This window comes from Urocitellus parryii, chromosome 6, assembly GCF_045843805.1.
Source record: "Urocitellus parryii isolate mUroPar1 chromosome 6, mUroPar1.hap1, whole genome shotgun sequence".
Classification (NCBI taxonomy): domain Eukaryota; kingdom Metazoa; phylum Chordata; class Mammalia; order Rodentia; family Sciuridae; genus Urocitellus; species Urocitellus parryii.
Genome location: NC_135536.1, coordinates 71,126,040 through 71,143,437, shown reverse-complemented (window position 1 = coordinate 71,143,437; position 17,398 = coordinate 71,126,040). Strand labels below are relative to the sequence as shown.

Here is a 17,398-nt window from a genome sequence, read left to right as displayed (position 1 = left end):
ATCAAGTATACAAGCAACAAAAATGCTGGCGAGGATGTGGGGAAAAGGTACGCTGCAAATTGGTGCAATCACTCTGGAAAGCAGTATGGAGATTCCTCAGAGAATTATGAATGGAACCACCATTAGACCCAGCTATCCCACTCCTCTGTCTATACCCAAAGGACTTAAGATCAGCATACTATAGTGACTTAGCCACATCAATTTTTATAGTAGCTCAATTCACAATAGCAAAACTGTCTGAGCTGGATGCCTTTCAATAGATGAACAGATAAAGAAACTGTGGTATATATACACAACGGAATATTACTCAGTATTAAAAGAGAATAAAATTCTGATATTTGCAGGTAAATGGATGAAGTTAGAGAATATCATGCTAAGCAAAGTAAGCCAATCCCCAAAAACCAAAGGCTGAATATTCTCTCTGATAAGTGGATGCTGATCCATAATGAGGGGAGGGGGCATGGAAAGAATGAAGGGACTTTGGATTGAGCAAAGGGGAGGGAGGGAAGGAGAACAGGAATGGGGGTAGGAAGATGGTGGAATGAGGACATTATTACCTTGGGTACATATATGATTGCACAAATGGGTGACTCTACATCATGTACAACCAGAGAAATGAAAAGTTGTGCTCCATTTGTGTACAATGAAACGAAATGCATTCTGCTGTCATGTATAACTAATCAGAACAAAAAAAAAAGAGGATAGAATACAGAATCAAACTTTTAGATGCAGAATTTCTGGTCACATAAAATTCAATTTTAAAATTTACCTATACCTTTCTTTCAATTCCTTTCTCTTTTCTGTACATTTTTTCTTTTCTTCAAGAGTTTCTGAAAGATTCTTGGTTTCATAAAGTCTTGCAATCAGCTAAAAAGAAAAATGGGAAAGGAAAATGAAATAATTACCTGCAAAGAAGAATGTTTTATCTTAATTAATGAATATGATTTTTTTCTGTAGAATCACAAGATTTGTATTTTTGGCAGAATTTACTATCTTCTATTGAAAGTCATTAAGAGTTACATCAATATTAAATCATACCCCTTTAACTTTTCCTTACTACTAAATTTTCAATCATAAATATCAATAATTTCCATTTTTTAAAAGAATAATCATAAGCAAAATAGACACTGAATATTTACATAGGGACATAGTTATCACATATTTTAAAGGAAATAGCATCCATTTTTCTCTCATTATTAAAATTATATTGCTGGGGGCGCTGGGGTTGTGGCTCAGTGGTAGAGTGCTCGCGTAACATGCATGAGGCACTGGGTTCGATCCTCAGGACCACATAAAAAAATAAAATAAAGATATGTGTCCACCTAAAACTAACAAACAAATATTTAGAAAAAAATAAAATTATATTGATATTATTTTGTACCTTATAACTATGAATGATCACTATAAAATCTAATTTTCAAAAAATTTAGAAACTTTTATTTTCAATATTTTCTCAAAATTTATAAAATGATTTTGATGAGTTCTTGTGTCTATGTGAATCAAAGCCACAATTCAATGGATGATACTAAAAATATTCAATAAAACCTTAAAAGCTTAACTGGTTCTAGACTGGCTTCCTAAAAATTATAAACTACAGTTGTAAATTTTGCAAGATTAAATTATTTAAACTATTTACTATCTTGTTCACCTTTTTGAAAACACTGTTACTTTTTCAATGCTTTTAAATTCCTATTACAGGGCCAGAGGTTTTAAGTACCAGTGGATCAAACCCAGAGCCTAGTATGCATGAGGCCTTGTACCACAAGTCTTAACCTACATCTTGATCCTTCCCCTCAGGCCCTCCCAAAAGCCAACCTATTCCCCCAAATTCAGAGTTAAATAAATTCCACACCTGAAATACATTTTGGCTTCAAAGTGATCTAAAGCTTATCAATTGGCCTTTGTCCACATTGAGGCTATCTTAACAGCTCTTCTCAGGTGTCAATTAACACACTATTATACATTAATACATATTTTAGAAACAATAACAAAATATATACCTTGTTTAATGAATTAATTTCCATTTCTGCTTCATCTGCTTCTTTCTTCAATTCAGATGAACTTTTGGTAAAACTGTTGGCATGTTTGAGGATATCTTGTGTTTTACATCTCAGATTAACTCTTTTTATGTTAAGGAACTATGCTGTGCAAGTAAACCTTACATTTAAAATAAATGTACCATGTCAGAAATAGTTAATATTATATAATGTCATTTATATGTGTGGTATATATAAGCAATAAGCACTGTTTCTGAAACAGGTAAGATTAATATAAATATTTGGCAGACTAAGGAAGATAAGTTAGTATTGATCTCTATTAACTTAAAAGTAACATCCATCAAAAATATTTGTTAGAATTTTTTCATTCAGTTAAATATTTTCACAAGGTGTTATTTGGTTTTTTTAAACTAAGTTCACTGTGTCATTGGGATGACTAATAAAATATAATAAATTCAGGTCCCAATTTAACTTTTTATGCTTCCATCATGTATTATTCCAAAATCAATGTTAAAAATCCACCCAATCTCCCTTTTCTTGCCTTATAAGGTTCATCAATGCACCCTGTAAAACTGAGAACTTTCATCTGGACATTCTGTTTAGGGAGGATTTAGACTCAATTTCAAGTAGAAAATTTATCTGCTATTAATAGACATCCTACATGGTTATTAATTAACACGATTACCTAAGTTCCTCTATTATCTATCTAGAATTTAGAAATGAATAGAAGAGTAACAGTAAACAAGAACTCTAGAGAAATTTTGTCAGAACTTCCTATCCTGCCTTAAAAAAATGTGACTTATATGCTAGAACAAACATTTCAGGTGAATATTATTTATAAAGCTAAGTTATTACCAAAAGTATCAGTTTAAATTTTTAGAAATAGATATTTAAATCCTAATCTTTAATTCTTCCTACCTCCATCTACCTCTTCTTATTTGTCATGCAACTTTCCATCTCATCCCAACTCATATCCAACTCCCTTATACTATCTGTACTTCACCTACCAACTAACCTCTGCCCTTTCCCACTAAGAAGTTAATGCATAGATAAACAACAAATGTTCATAAAAATATAATAGGCTCAAACCAAAACATGAAGGATAAAAAGCAGCAGAGGAGATAAAAGAATGGTTTAGGATGAAACAGAAAGAAAGCAAGGTAGAATACAGGGATAAAGAAGACTTAGTACAAACATAGGAGTTATAATCTGATAGAAAAGCATATAAAGGATTGTGGAGGTTGAAAGAGGATTAAAGTTTCAAGTTCAGAATCAGGAAAGATCTCTCTGACAAACAGGTGAGACTTAGACCAATTAAGAATTACTTAAGCATCTATTACAGTGATACTGTATTAGAATTCTTTATTTGTCTTTCTCCTCTACTAAACTGTGAGCTCCTTGCAAGAGAGCTTTATAATTTCTTCAGTACTGCCTGACACAAGGTAAGTACCCAATGAATTTTTAAATATTAGTGAATAATTGTTGACTCACTTCCTTACCACCATCTATCATAACAAGTAATAATTAATCAATTTAATCAGAACTTCTTTGATAAGACAAAGCAAGATGACATTTTCATTAGTTTGATTGTTGATATGCCACTTTAAAGCCAAATACATATACAATTTTATTCCCCTTAAAATTACTTGCTTTTGATCACATGTACATGAGAACTAATCCCAAAAGACCTTAAAGTGACCTTTAAAATCTGAATTAAACTCAAAAACAAATCTATGAAGCTCTCACCAGGAAAACAAAATAATAATTAAAATACAGAAACAATACTTATCTAATAAAATTATAAACAGAAATACTATTGTGGATACATGTGTAATGTCCACTTGGTAAGTGATGGAAAGGGTGCAGGCACTGAAAAAAAGTCATAGTTGAGACTGATTTATTATATTCTTCTCAGTACAAAGATATAATAATTAAAGCAACATATTACAGAAAGGTTAATACCTAGAAATTCCATAAGAATAGTTTCATTCATTTTTAGTTGTTCAGAACATGCCAACACTCTCTTTTGAATTTCTTCATGTTCTCTTTTCTTCTCATAATATTCACGTGAAAAGGGTGTTTCTGAATATTTTAGTTGGTATTGCTTCAAAACTTCTTTATACTGACATACATAATCATGATACATTTTTCTGTTAAAAATAAATGATGTAGAATAGATCTAAAAACCTAATAAATATCACTTGTTAAAGTCTCTTAAATTAAGTATGAAAAGCAATTCAAACATCTATTTGTCTGTATTTCCCTCATTATTGTCTGTCCTTCAACTTTCTTTAACCCCAAGACACTTCTCAGCTATACTTTTTTTATTCCTCACCTGGTTAATCTTCTTCAATTTAACTTCCACTCCCACCAGTATAATGACATTATTCTTTCCACTGTCATCAATGATCTAAATTGTCCAATCAAATGATCTCTTTTTCATGTTCATCCTAAATGACATTGCAGAACTGGGTTCTTTTAGTCATACCTTTTTTTCCCCACATTTTTTATTGGTGCATTACAGTTGTACATAATGATGGGATTTGTTGTTACATATTCATTCATGCACAGGATATAACAATATAATTTGGCCAATATCAGTTATACCTTCTTAAATATCTATGCTCCCTGGGTTCTGACCTCTGTAACTATGCCTTTTAAATCTCCTGTAATTTTCTTTAGCTGAAATTATTACATGAAGTCACGTTCTATGTGTTAAAACTCTGGGTTCATAATCATTCATGTATACCCCACAAGTATTCTTATGAAGAAAATTTGAGCCGTTTGGAGGAACTCTTCTATATCAACTCAACTAATAATGGGTGACCATCTATTTAGGCACAAGTCATAAGTGAGGCATTATTCTTACAAAAGAATATTAAGACTTCTTTCTTATTTGACCCATACGGACAAAGGAGTTGATTACTACTGCCTATGTACCAAAACTTTGTGATGGGGTAGGGGAGGAGATACTGAGGATTGAATCTAGAGCCTTGCATGTTAAGCAAGTGCTCTACCACTGAGCTACATCCCCAGGCTGCCTATGTGCCAAATCTAATCCATCCTCTGTTGTCTGTGAACTAAGAATGGTTTTAAAATTATTGAAAAAAACTCAAACTATACTCCATGACATAATAAAATTATATGAAGTTCAAATTTCACTGTCCAATAAGGTTTTATTGGATCATATCTCATTTATTTATATATGGCCTAAAGCCATCTTGTACCACATAGTAGAGTTGAGCTACAATACTTACTATCTGGTATTTTACAAAAAATGTTTGCCAATCCTGATCTATAACACTGAAAGTACTCAATACAGTTCTTCACAGAAAATATACCCTCAGCCTCAGTGTTAGGGACTGCACCAAGAGCCTCACTCATTGAGCTATACATCCCAATCCTACAGAAAATATATTCCTGAATCCTCTTTTTACCAAATTCTGGTTTCAAAAATAATATTCATAGTAAACTTTTTGAAAATATATAGTCCTTATATTCCTCAAGATTTTATTTCTTGGATCAAGAAATTTCTTAAAAGATGCTATAATGATTATTCTCCTTAGCAGAGAATAGGAGCAAGTATTCTTAAAACTTCTGGTTTCATAAGTAATGATTAATAAGTACTGGGTCAACAAGTCTGAATTTTAAGAATGATCTAATTTTTTAGTATTGCTAAACTCTGTCCCCTTTAGCAAGATAAAGCAGTTGAGCCCCAAATAAGTTCCTATTCTTCTAAATGTATATTTATCAATTAAGACCCCACTTATATAATAACTTGGGAAAATGGTCCAGGGAGAAGAGAAATACCATTGAAAAATTAGGCCTGGGTCACCTGTTTCATATGAGATTAGCATACCATATTCCATCTTGTTCATATTATATAGTCATATCCACTTCTAACATCTTCCATATAGAAACTTTGGCAGAACACAGCATAGCTAAGTCATGATTCAGAAAGTCATTATTATCTAATTTATTCTAGCAGTACTAGTCTTCATGAATACTCAGAACAAGAATGGGAGATCAGAAATAAGTAGCTAGTGCCCCTACTTCCTTCCTACTTCCTCAGTACTGATTGTTGAAATGAAGGAAATTATATGCATTTATGAATATGTCAAAATGAATACCACTATTATGTATAACTTAATGCATTAATAAAAACATTAAAAACGGGGACTTTTTTGAAAGAATTTACTGAAAATATTACCACACTCCCCAATTTCCCCTTTTTGAAGACCCAGGAGAGAAATTTCTCTCAAGTCTCGGGAAAAACTTCATAACTTATCCTAAGCAAGTAAACTGCTAAGGATTAAAACCAAGGCCTTGAGCATCCTAGGAAAATGTTCTACCATTGAGTCACACCCCCAGCCTCTAATTGAATTTTTTTAAATGAATACTCTGATCATATTTCTTGATCAATGCCTTGACTACTAGAATTTCAAAGCCTAATCTGTACTTTTAACAAACAATATGCAGGACCACATGTAGCCTTGATTTTTTTTAAACACTGTGGTATTTTTATACAAATATCTCAAATTCTTTTGGGATTGAAGCAGGATCTATAAATGACAACCTAATAGTCTCCTTCATCTTTTCCACCCTCTGTCTACTCTTTGGATGATAGCATACTTTTGCCTTTCTCCACTTTGCTCCATATATTTTCCTGAGAAACCTCATCTACATACAAGATTTCTAATGCCATTAAGTCCCAATTTTAAACTTTAGTTCTAACCTAAGACTCAACTTTGAAAATAATGGATTATAGATTTTACATGGGTAGTTATTTTAGGAGGGGCTTTTTGTTTGATATTGGGGACTGAAATCAAGGGTGCTTTACCACTGAGCTTTATCCACGGCATTATTTTTTTATTTTTTATTTTTGAGAGAGTATCTTGCTAAGTTGCTTAGGGTCTCACTAAGTTGCTATAGCTGCCCTTGAACTTGTGATCCTCCTATCTCAACCTTCAACTTGTTAGGATTATAGGTATGCACCACAAGGCCTTCAACATATGTGTTTCTTAAGTAAAATATAAAAACTGATAAGTGTTCTCCTCAAATCACTTCAGTTTTTAAAATTAGGTAAAATTTTAATGCTATATATATCATGTTCAAAGTCTCTAACCTTGTTTTATTACATTCATTAATTACATTTAATCCCTAAGATGATATGCTTTTACACGAAGTAAAATAAATTCATATAACTACTGGTATTTCTCCATTAGAATATAACCACTTTACTAAATTAGCAATCTGAAAAACTTGAAATTTGATACAAAATACCTTTAAAAAACCAATACCTCAAATTTTTCAAAATGTTTATTCTACAAATAATTATCCTCCTAAATGTTTGCCTACACTGTTTAGTCATAAATACCATTAATTGAAGAACTTTGCTATAAATGTTGCTGATAGATAAATGGTTTATATCTAAGGCAATATCTCAACATATTCAAGCTTTTACAACAAATATGGAGACCTTCAATGATTCAGTCCAAGATATCACATTTACTTAAAAAAATATTCCCTCAGAATACACACTTTTTAAATTCTTACAAAGTATGTTCCAGTAATACTAATTTATAGAACTGATACACTTATTAAGTTAATATAAATACTGTACTTGTCTTTTTCAATGGTTTCTTGATAAATAGTAAATTGGTCCTGCATATAATCTTCATGTTTATGAAAAACATCACATGTTGGCTTCCAGCTATGGAAAAAAGTTATAGTTGTAATTAGCACTTCAGAATGATAAACAAATAAAAAAATTGGCAGAGATAATAAAAAATGAACAAAATCATTTAAAGAGAAATGAATGTGTCTTCCTAAGAAAACAAGTTTACATCAAGAAAACATTCCCTATGCCACAATGAAATCTACTACTCTGTATAATTAATATGAACCGATTTTTAAAATAAATACAACAGTATAAAAAAAGAAAAAAATTGCATATCCTATCCCCGTCACTATCAATATCCACACACTCATATTCTCAAATATTAATATTCATTAATTTTTACATAAAATTTGTTTTTGAGATATGACAGGGAAAGAAGAAAATATAGCATGGCTGAAACTAGGCCAAAATAGGTTATCAAATCAGATAGAATAAAATGAATATTCACCTTATATATTTTTGTTTTATTATATAACTTGAAAACTATTACCAATACAAAAAAACTAAAATTACTATATATACCATGGCAGCTTCCATTCTAAGTATTGTTTGAATATTTCCTCTATTTTCATTTTTTTCCCAAATTCAAAAAGTACATATGCAAAATGAAAAAGAAAAACAAAAGTACATATGCCCATTTGGAAGCACAGAAGAGTATACATAAGAAACTATCATACATATTCTCAATATTAAATAACTACTATGATTTTAAAATTGTTTCAAGATTTTGCTACAGTTATATATTTTAACATTACTGAGATCATATTCACATAAAATTTATCCTCCTTTATCACTTACTGAAATTGTACTTAAATATTTGTCTTAATTTCTTTCTTTTTTTTTTTTTTTGTGGTGCTGGGGATTGAATCCAGGGCCTTATGCATTCCAGGTGAGCACTCTACCAACTGAGATATAATTTAATTTAACCCCTTAATTTCTGATATTTAAAATATATTCCCCAAAAGGAAATCTGAAGGTCTAAGATTATACACGCATATTTTCTGAGTATTTAAAAATTCCATAAGAAACATATGCTCACTTAGAAGATATTCACTATAAGCTTTTCAATGTGCATCCTTTGAGGTTTTTCTTAGATATAGATATATTATCATGCATTGGGTTCATATTATGAATAATGATGCATAAACTGCTTTGTTCAATTTGCAATATACTATTAACATTTTCCCATGTCAAACATACACCTATATCATGATTTTATTGGCTGCCTAGTGTTCAGTCATCTGGATATACCAAAATTCATTTAACCAGTCCCTTAATGTTGAACATTTAGAGTTACTTCCAATATTTTCCTATCATAAAAATGGTTGAAGTAAAAGTCACACAATTCAATGGCAAGAAAAGAAATAACTTGATTAGAAATTGGACAAAAGACCTAGAGAGATATTTCTCAAAAGAAGTATTTTATCTTTCAAAGTTTTAGGTTGGATTCCCTTATACAAACTAAGATCTTAAGCCAGAGTGTAGCTCAGTGGTTCTTGTCTATCATATATCAAGGTAGCACTTGCTTATCATGCATAAGGCCCTGGATTTGATTCCCAGCACCACATAAACAGTAAGATCTTGAAAAGTCAAAAAATGGAAATTATTTCAGACTAATAGGACTTAAATAGACTACACTAAAATTCTTTATTTATACTAACTATATCTAAGTTACTGAAATCTCATAATTCAGCACTTAGGGCAATGGTAGAGAACATGCTTAGCATGTACAAGGAAGACCCTGAGTTCAACCCCCAATACCAAAAACCCAAACCAAAACAAAACAAGCAATGGTGTCTTCAACTATAAACCTAGAAATCTTGAATAAAAAAATCAAATGACAATTACTGAAAGTTCATTTCTTTCAAATACTCACTTACTACAGTTGTCTTTGATTTCATTACTATGTTTACAATAATGAGCAATTTCCTCATCTGTTGTATTTATAGTTTCATGTATCTTACAAATAGTTGATTTGTTTTCTTTTATGTCTTCAAAGCATTCTAAAAGAGGAAATGTTTATTTTCTTAAGGTAGAAATTATAAATTCAAAATAAACAAATACAGTAAGAAAAAAAAGTTTATGGTAACTTACCTAAAAGGAGGACAGCCAGAAAGGAGAGGAAATGAGGCTTGAGAAGGGAAGGCTCCTGTACTAAAAAGTAGAAAACCACAGCCCCCCAGAAACTAGGGAGGATTTGTATTTGCAATTGAAGAATGTCCAATGGGCTAGATTAGGTGACACTTAAGGTCAATTCATCTTATGATGCTATAAATTCATGCAAATGTTTACTCATAAGGATTTTGTTATTGACAAATACATAATTTCTATCAATTAATTATTAAATACACCATCAACTAACTTATTTACAATGATTTAAGATAAACTTAGTTCTTGAAAATATTAAATAATTTCATAATACTTTATTTTTTGATTGTAGAAAAAAATAACCAAATTCAATCTTTCTGTGACAATTAAGAAGTTAATAGTTATATTTTTAGAACTAAAATATTTAAAACATTATATTTATTTAATTTGCCCAGCCACTTCACTTATATTTACTAGCCAATTCACTTATTTCAGAATTATTATTCCTGAAAATGTGGCATCAATCCTGGTTCCTAATTTTTGATGATTTCTTTAAAGAGAAACATTTCACTCAAATATTTGAAGTAACCTTGTTATTTGAGAAATATAACATTTTTTAACTGCACCTTAGGGATCATTGCTGCTTAAAGCAAAATTCTTCACAAAATAATTAAATGCAGAATACACAAAATTACTGAAAAACAGTAGGTGAATCACAACTATTTTGCCTAGGCTAAAAAGCTCATTATTAGTGGAGAGAATTAGTAGAGAATTTCCAGAATTAGTAGAGAATTTATACTAATAAATTAGTAGAGAATTTCCAGAAGAGTTACAATGCCAACTACAAGTTGCCCTAAACAGGGCAATTATATATTATGCTATATGTCATAAAAAATTAAGACAAATACATCTTTAACATGCAAAACTACTTACTATTAATTCTTTGAATCATGTCTTCTTTAGTACTTATATCTTGCTCATACTGGAAAACTAAAACAATTCTCTTGTGACTTTACTTCACTGTTAAAATGTCGAATAATAATACAGTTATCTATTTATTTTCATTTTATACCTACCAAATTCTAACAAAAGTCTGTCCAGACTGACAAAGAGGCTGTCATTCATCTTGGATACTATGTAAAGAAAATAAAAAATAAGTGAATATAAAATGAAAATACACATGTATATTCAGTAACAACTTTTTAAATATAACATTCTCACAAAAAAAAAAAAATGTGGATGGAGCAAGATAGAGGGTAAGAGACGTTTTCAGTCCACAGCCACCTTCCTGGTAGAGCCCTAAGAGACACTTAGGCAGCTGCTGAACGTTGTTGCATGACTGAGACTAGGGGCAAGGGTGGGCGCCTTCATAATTGTTTATTCCTGGTACTGCAGTAAGTCTTTGAATCTGCGGGGATCCAGACACCTAGACTTCTCAAAAGGGCGTGCCCTGTAAAATAAATATCTGAATATGTCCCTGCTTGGCGTGTGTACTGCCCTGCGCAGTGAAAGTCCTTCACCAACAGCAAGGTAAAACCTAGAAAAGTGGTGCAGGTTTACATTTACCAATTTGCCCCCCAATAATTAAAAAAAAAAAAATTCACACGAGAGCCAACTCGCTGTACGGAACACGCCAGAGGCGGGGTTCGCAGCTCTGGCTCCCCGTAGACCCGAGGGGCCGCTCGCGACTTGCAGCCAAGACTTGCGGCGGGAATTCGCTGGCCTGCCCTCCCCTCAGGCAGCGCTGCTGGCCTCTGCCCACCACAAGCCAACCACGACGCCGCTCGCGTCAAGCGCCCGCCACGGGATGCGCCACGTCGCGGGTAGTTCTCCGGAGTAGGGCCAGGCAGCCACTCCCGCCGCTTTCCTCAGAAACCACCACACACGGTTCCTTTTCCCACCCTGACGTCCATACCCTCTTTCCTTAGGGTCCCAAATTCCACTTAGGGCCCGGGTCGCCAGGAACGTGACCCCAAACCTAACTCGAAGGGCTGGAGCCCCGTCCTGCCCTCGCCCCCTGGCGTCAGCTGGGTAGACCCCGCGGAGCAGGCAGCAGGAAGCAGATCGCGTGGAAGAGCGAGATCCCGCTACCGTCGAGAACAGGGTGGCGATCGCACCATCCGGGGCGCCTAAAAGAGTTAGAACCACAGGAGTGAGTGCTGGGTGAGACAGGACTCAAAAAAACACTGGGGGTCTGTCGTGAACTCTCCCGCTGCCTTGCAACCTAGTGTTAACTTCAAAGACTATCCAGCCCTCTTCTAACATAATGGCTTTAGACAAAAATTGGAGAATAGCAATAAAATTAACTTTAACATGACAATAAGAAACTCATGAATCAGAATTCAGTGTTGAATTCAGCATTTTACTTCTTTGAAAAGCATAATTCAAACACGTTTTAGTAAACATTTTATGACTACCTCATTTGTTGTTGCAAATAAAGCATATTTTCTGCCTAAAACTGTCATCACTAGGTAATTTATGTTTTAGATTTTGCATGTGGAAGTGAAGAGTGAAGAAAAAATAATGTAAACAATTTGCCTCAATCCCTTGTTGTTCTGGAGACTGAACCCACGGCCTCAAGTATGCTAAGCAGGCTCTCTACCACTGCGCTCCATCCCTCTTGAATCTTTTATTCCTGGTGGACATGTGAAATAATATCAATAATTGCCTTAAGCCGACACATACTAAATCATTTCATAGATTAAAATGAAAAACAAGCTTTTCTTAAGTACATATCATATGTATATTTTATTATAATGTGTTGTAATATTGATCACTAGTGAACCATCAAATCTAATTTAGGTTCTGATGATTTAAGAACTTACCATATTTATTTGTGTGTGAGAAAGAAAACCTTTATTTTTCCAGCATTATTGAGGTATAATTAACAAAAAAAATGGTATACTTACAGAGTATAACATAGTAGTTTGATATGTATATTATTGAAATAGTCTGTTTTCTGTTGCTAATAAAACATGACACAAAACTGGAGAAGTTACAAAGAAAAGTAGTTGGTTTATTTTCGCTTACAGATCTCTCCAAGATTGAGGGGCCACATCTGAGGAAAGCCTTTTTGGTGGCAAAAAGTCCTGAGGCTGCACAAGGTATCATGTAGCAAGAGACAGGGAGTGCCCACATGTATGATTGTCTCTTCTGGTCTCTCAACCTCTTCTTAAACAGCACCAGGAGTCAGTCATGGAGGCACTATTCCTACGAATTTATCTAATCCTAATCACTTTCCAAAGGCCCCACCTATGGACTCTGTACTTGAATTGTTCCACCCTGTTAGTATCTCACAATGGGGAGTAAATTTCAACCCATGAAGCCTTGGGGAATGCCCTCAAACCATGTCCAAGCCATAGCAATTATGAAATAATTATCACAATCAAATTAATTTGTATAACATATTCACCACTTCATATAGTTATGATTTGTGTGTGTGGCATGAACATTTAAGATCTACTCTCTTAGCAAATATCAAGTATGCAATTCAGTGTAATTAACTATAGTCAGCATACTACACCATAACTTTTCATCTGCCTAACTCAAACTTCATACCCTTTGACCAAAATCTCCCCATTCCCACTTTCCACTTCCCCTCTCACTGGCAACCATCATTCCACTCTACTTTTATGAATTCAGGTTGAACTTGACCCAAATCCAAAATTATATCTTCCTCTCTAATATTCCTGTCTTTCTGACACTTCCTAAGAATCAACACATGAAAATTGTTATTTTATGTGATTATCCTCATCTCTTATAAATAATTATTCACAAGACATTGATTTTTTTCCTTTGGTATATTCTTTGTATGCATCCAATCCACTCTATACATAGTCTTTGTAGTCAAACAGATATGATTGTAACTATTGGTTCTATCATTTGTTAGGTCAAAACTGTGAGCAAGTTTCTAACCTAAGCTTCAGTTTTCTCAAAAGCAAAATGAGAATTGTTACGATAGGATACTTTGAAAATTAAATTATTTCTATAAAGCCCCTAATGTAATGCCCAACTGTAATGACCAACACATGGTATATGGAAAATTAAAAAGCCATCAGAACAAAATACTTCAAATTCCATGTGGTCATATTTCATATGACCCCACTTACATTTTCACTGCAGAGGAGGAACAGTTTATTTGGGGGCTCACAGTGTCAGAGGTCTCAATCCACAGACCACAAGCTCCATTCCTCAAAATTCAGTGTGAGGCTGAATATCATGGTGGAACAATGTGGGGGAGGGAGGCAGCTCATAGGATGATCAGGAAGCAGAGAGAGATTCCACTTGCCAGATATCAGATATATACCCCAAAGGCAGCCCCCAATGACCCACCTCCTCCAGCCACATAACTGTCCCATCAGGGGATCCATTGGGTTAAGGCTGTCATAACCCAATAATTTCTCCTCTAAATCTTCTTGCTTTGTCACACATGAGCTTTTGGGTGACAGTGACACCTCACATTCAAAGCATAACAGAAGCTATCTCGTCTCTTCCATAAAGCCATTTCCTCCTCGTCCTGAGTATCATCTCCTTTCACCTCCTCAGGAATGTTAAAATATCAAGTATTCCTTTCCTCTTAGGTGTATTCATCCTTTTCCATTCAGTTAGCTCTTGACCATAAGTTTTTAACTTGGTGAAATCTCTACCAGTAGAAAGAAAAGAGGGCAGGAAGAGAGAGAAAGAAAGGGAGGGAGGAAAAGAAGGAAAGGGAGGGAGGGAAGGAGGGAGGAAGGGAGGAAGGAATCAATCTTTCCTAGACACTAAAAATCCCTATTTGTCAACATATTTCTCTCATCCCTCCGATCTGGTAATGCTAACAAGAATACAAGTTAGTTCTACTGGAGCCATGGGTATCCACCTGGCACTGGAACAAGTCCAGAGGCTCTATCCAGGGGCACTTCCCTGGAAACAGGGGACACTGGAGTCTACCAGATGTAGGGTTGTACAGACTTGATGCTTAATCCCAAGACAAAATCTTGTACTTACCTCTCCTCTTTCCCAGCAGATGGAGTCTTTCTCTACTCTGTGCTGTCCAAGGTTGTGGCAAGGAAAGGTGGAGGCAGACCCACGGTGGTCAGTCTAGAGTGGGTTCAGAGGCTCCATTCATAGGCACTGGCCTGGGTGTAAGAGTATGGAGCTCTGGTTGGTACTGGGTTTCACTGTGGTAAACCAGGATTACAATTCTTAGGCTGGATTGTTCCTCCCCGAGAAGAACGAATTCTCTATGCTGCCCTGCTTGGAGTTGGGGGAAAGGTAACAGGAACAACTCTGCTTCTGTCCTTCTTCGATAATTCTTTCATTATTATGCTACCATCTGGACTGGTTTCCTTAGCTCTTGTGAAGGTTATTTCTGAGCATAAATTGGTGTTCAAATTGATATTTCTGTGGGAAGAGGATTGCTGGAAAGTCTCATTCCATCACTGTCTTACTCTGCTTCTAGCCAACCTGATTTCTAAAACAGGTGCCCAAACTCCTACCACATTTCTCAATTTACTTCAATCTGCCTTCCAACCTCATTACACAATAAAACTTGCTCTTGTTAAGGATGACAATGATCTCATGTTATTAAACCCAATGAACATGTTTTAGTCCTTATCTGACCTTACCTCTCCACAGCATTCAACAGTATCACTCCTTAAAACACAAGTTTACCTGATTTTTCTCCTATCTACAGAAATTTCTCTATCACTTCCTTCAGGTTCATCTCCTCCTACTCAGCCATTAAATGTTATAAATTTCTCAGGTTCAATCCTAGGTCTCTTTTCATTTTATATTTCATGTACAAGTTTCCGATACAACCATTACATAGATGACTCACAAATGTGTATCTATAACTCAGGCCTCTAGTACCAATCCAAGTTGGTTATTGCAAACAACTTTTTTTCTTTTCTTTTCTTTTTTTTTTTTTTTTTGGTACTGGGAATTGAACTCAGGGCCACTTAACCACGGAGCCACATCCCCAGCCCTTTGTTGTATTTTATTTAGAAACAGGGTCTCACTGAGTTGCTTAGTGCCTCGCCATTGCTGAGGCTGGTATTGAATTCCCAATCCTCCTGCCTCAGCCTCCTGAGCTGCTGGGATTACAGGCATGCGCCACCATGCCCAGCTGCAAACAACTTTCACTTCAAAGTTAGTTTATTCTGGCCAACTTAAGCAAAGGTAGAATTTGTTAAAAGATATGGTGTGTTGCAAAACTGCCTAGAATGGCTACAGAGCCAAACTCAGAGGCTATACAAGGAGTACTACCTAAAGTTGCATTACAGATTTGGTGGTCAAGATACCTTCATCACAACCAGCCCCTAAAGTCTGTAGCTCACAACACTGCCATGAACACTAACTACCACAATTATCCTACAAACTATCTTTCTTCAGCTGTTACCAGTGGCAAAGAAGATACTTCCTAGGGCACACTTCTTTGTGTTATGCATTTCCAATTCAAAACCTTGAGTGGGTACACTTGTTTAAAAAACAAGCACTTACCTGGCATGTGTGAGGCACTGGGTTCAATGCTCAGCACCACATATAAGTAAATAAATAAACAACTAAATATATTTTTTATTTATATATAACAGTGGAATACATTACAATTATTATTACATATATAGAGCACAATTTTTCATATCTCTTGTTGTTTACATAGTATATTCACACCAATTCATGTCTTCATACATGTACTTTGTTTTTGTTTTTTTTTTAATATTTTTTTTTTTAGTTTAGGTGGACACAATATTTTACATCTATGTGGTGCTGAGGATCGAACCCAGTACCTCATGCATAGTAGATGAGTGCTCTATACTGAGCCATAATCCCAGCCCCATACATGTACTTTGAATAATAATGATCATCACATTCAACCATCATTAATTACCCCATGCCCCCTCCCTTCCCCTCCAACCCCTCTGCCCTATCTAGAGTTCGCCTATTCCTCCCATGCTCCCTCTCCCTATCCCACCATGAATCAGCCTCCTTATTCAGCATTTGGTTTTTAGGGATTGGCTAACTTCACTTAGCATTATCTCCTCTAACTCCATCCATTTACTTGCAAATGCCATGGTTTTATTCTCTTTTATTGCTGAGTAACTTTCCATTGTGTATATATGCCACATTTTAATCCATTCATCTATTGAAAGGCATCTAGGTTAGTTCCACAACTTAGCTATTGTGAATTGTGTTGCTATAAATATTGATGTCTGTGTCCCTGAAGTATGCTGTTTTTAAGTCCTTTGAGTATAAACCAGGAGAAGGATAGCTGGATCAAATGGTGGTTCCATTCCCAATTTTCCAAGAAATCTCCATACTGCTTTCCATATTGGCTGCACCAATTTGCAGTCAGTCCCACCAGCAGTGTATGAATGTACCTTTTTCCCCACATCCTCACCAACACTTATTTTTGTTTGTATGTATAATAGCTGCCATTCTGACTGGAGTGAGATGAAATCTTAGAGTGGTTTTGATTTGCATTTCTCTAATTGCTAGTGATGATGAACATTTTTTCATGTGTTTGTTGATTGATTGTTCATCATCTTCTGAGAAGTGTCTCTTCATGTCCTTGGCCCATTTATTGATTGGGTTATTTGTTTTTTGGTATCTAGCTTTTTGAGTTCTTTATACACTCATGTGATTACTGCTCTAT

General features: G+C 34.6%; 1 protein-coding gene across 1 annotated transcript in view; it reads right to left on the bottom strand.

The window, feature by feature from the left end:
• Positions 1 to 10,890, bottom strand: part of C6H14orf39 (chromosome 6 C14orf39 homolog) — a 40,878-nt gene extending 29,988 nt beyond the window's left edge. The window contains exons 1-8 of the mRNA XM_026385211.2: positions 10,842 to 10,890; positions 10,699 to 10,755; positions 9,554 to 9,680; positions 7,621 to 7,710; positions 3,960 to 4,147; positions 3,824 to 3,866; positions 2,001 to 2,121; positions 776 to 867 (exon numbers count right to left, since the gene is read on the bottom strand). Of these exons, the coding sequence (XP_026240996.2) occupies positions 776 to 867; positions 2,001 to 2,121; positions 3,824 to 3,866; positions 3,960 to 4,147; positions 7,621 to 7,710; positions 9,554 to 9,680; positions 10,699 to 10,755; positions 10,842 to 10,890 (767 nt within the window). The remainder of the gene's footprint in view (positions 1 to 775; positions 868 to 2,000; positions 2,122 to 3,823; positions 3,867 to 3,959; positions 4,148 to 7,620; positions 7,711 to 9,553; positions 9,681 to 10,698; positions 10,756 to 10,841) is intronic.
• Between the last annotated feature and the right edge of the window lie 6,508 nt (positions 10,891 to 17,398).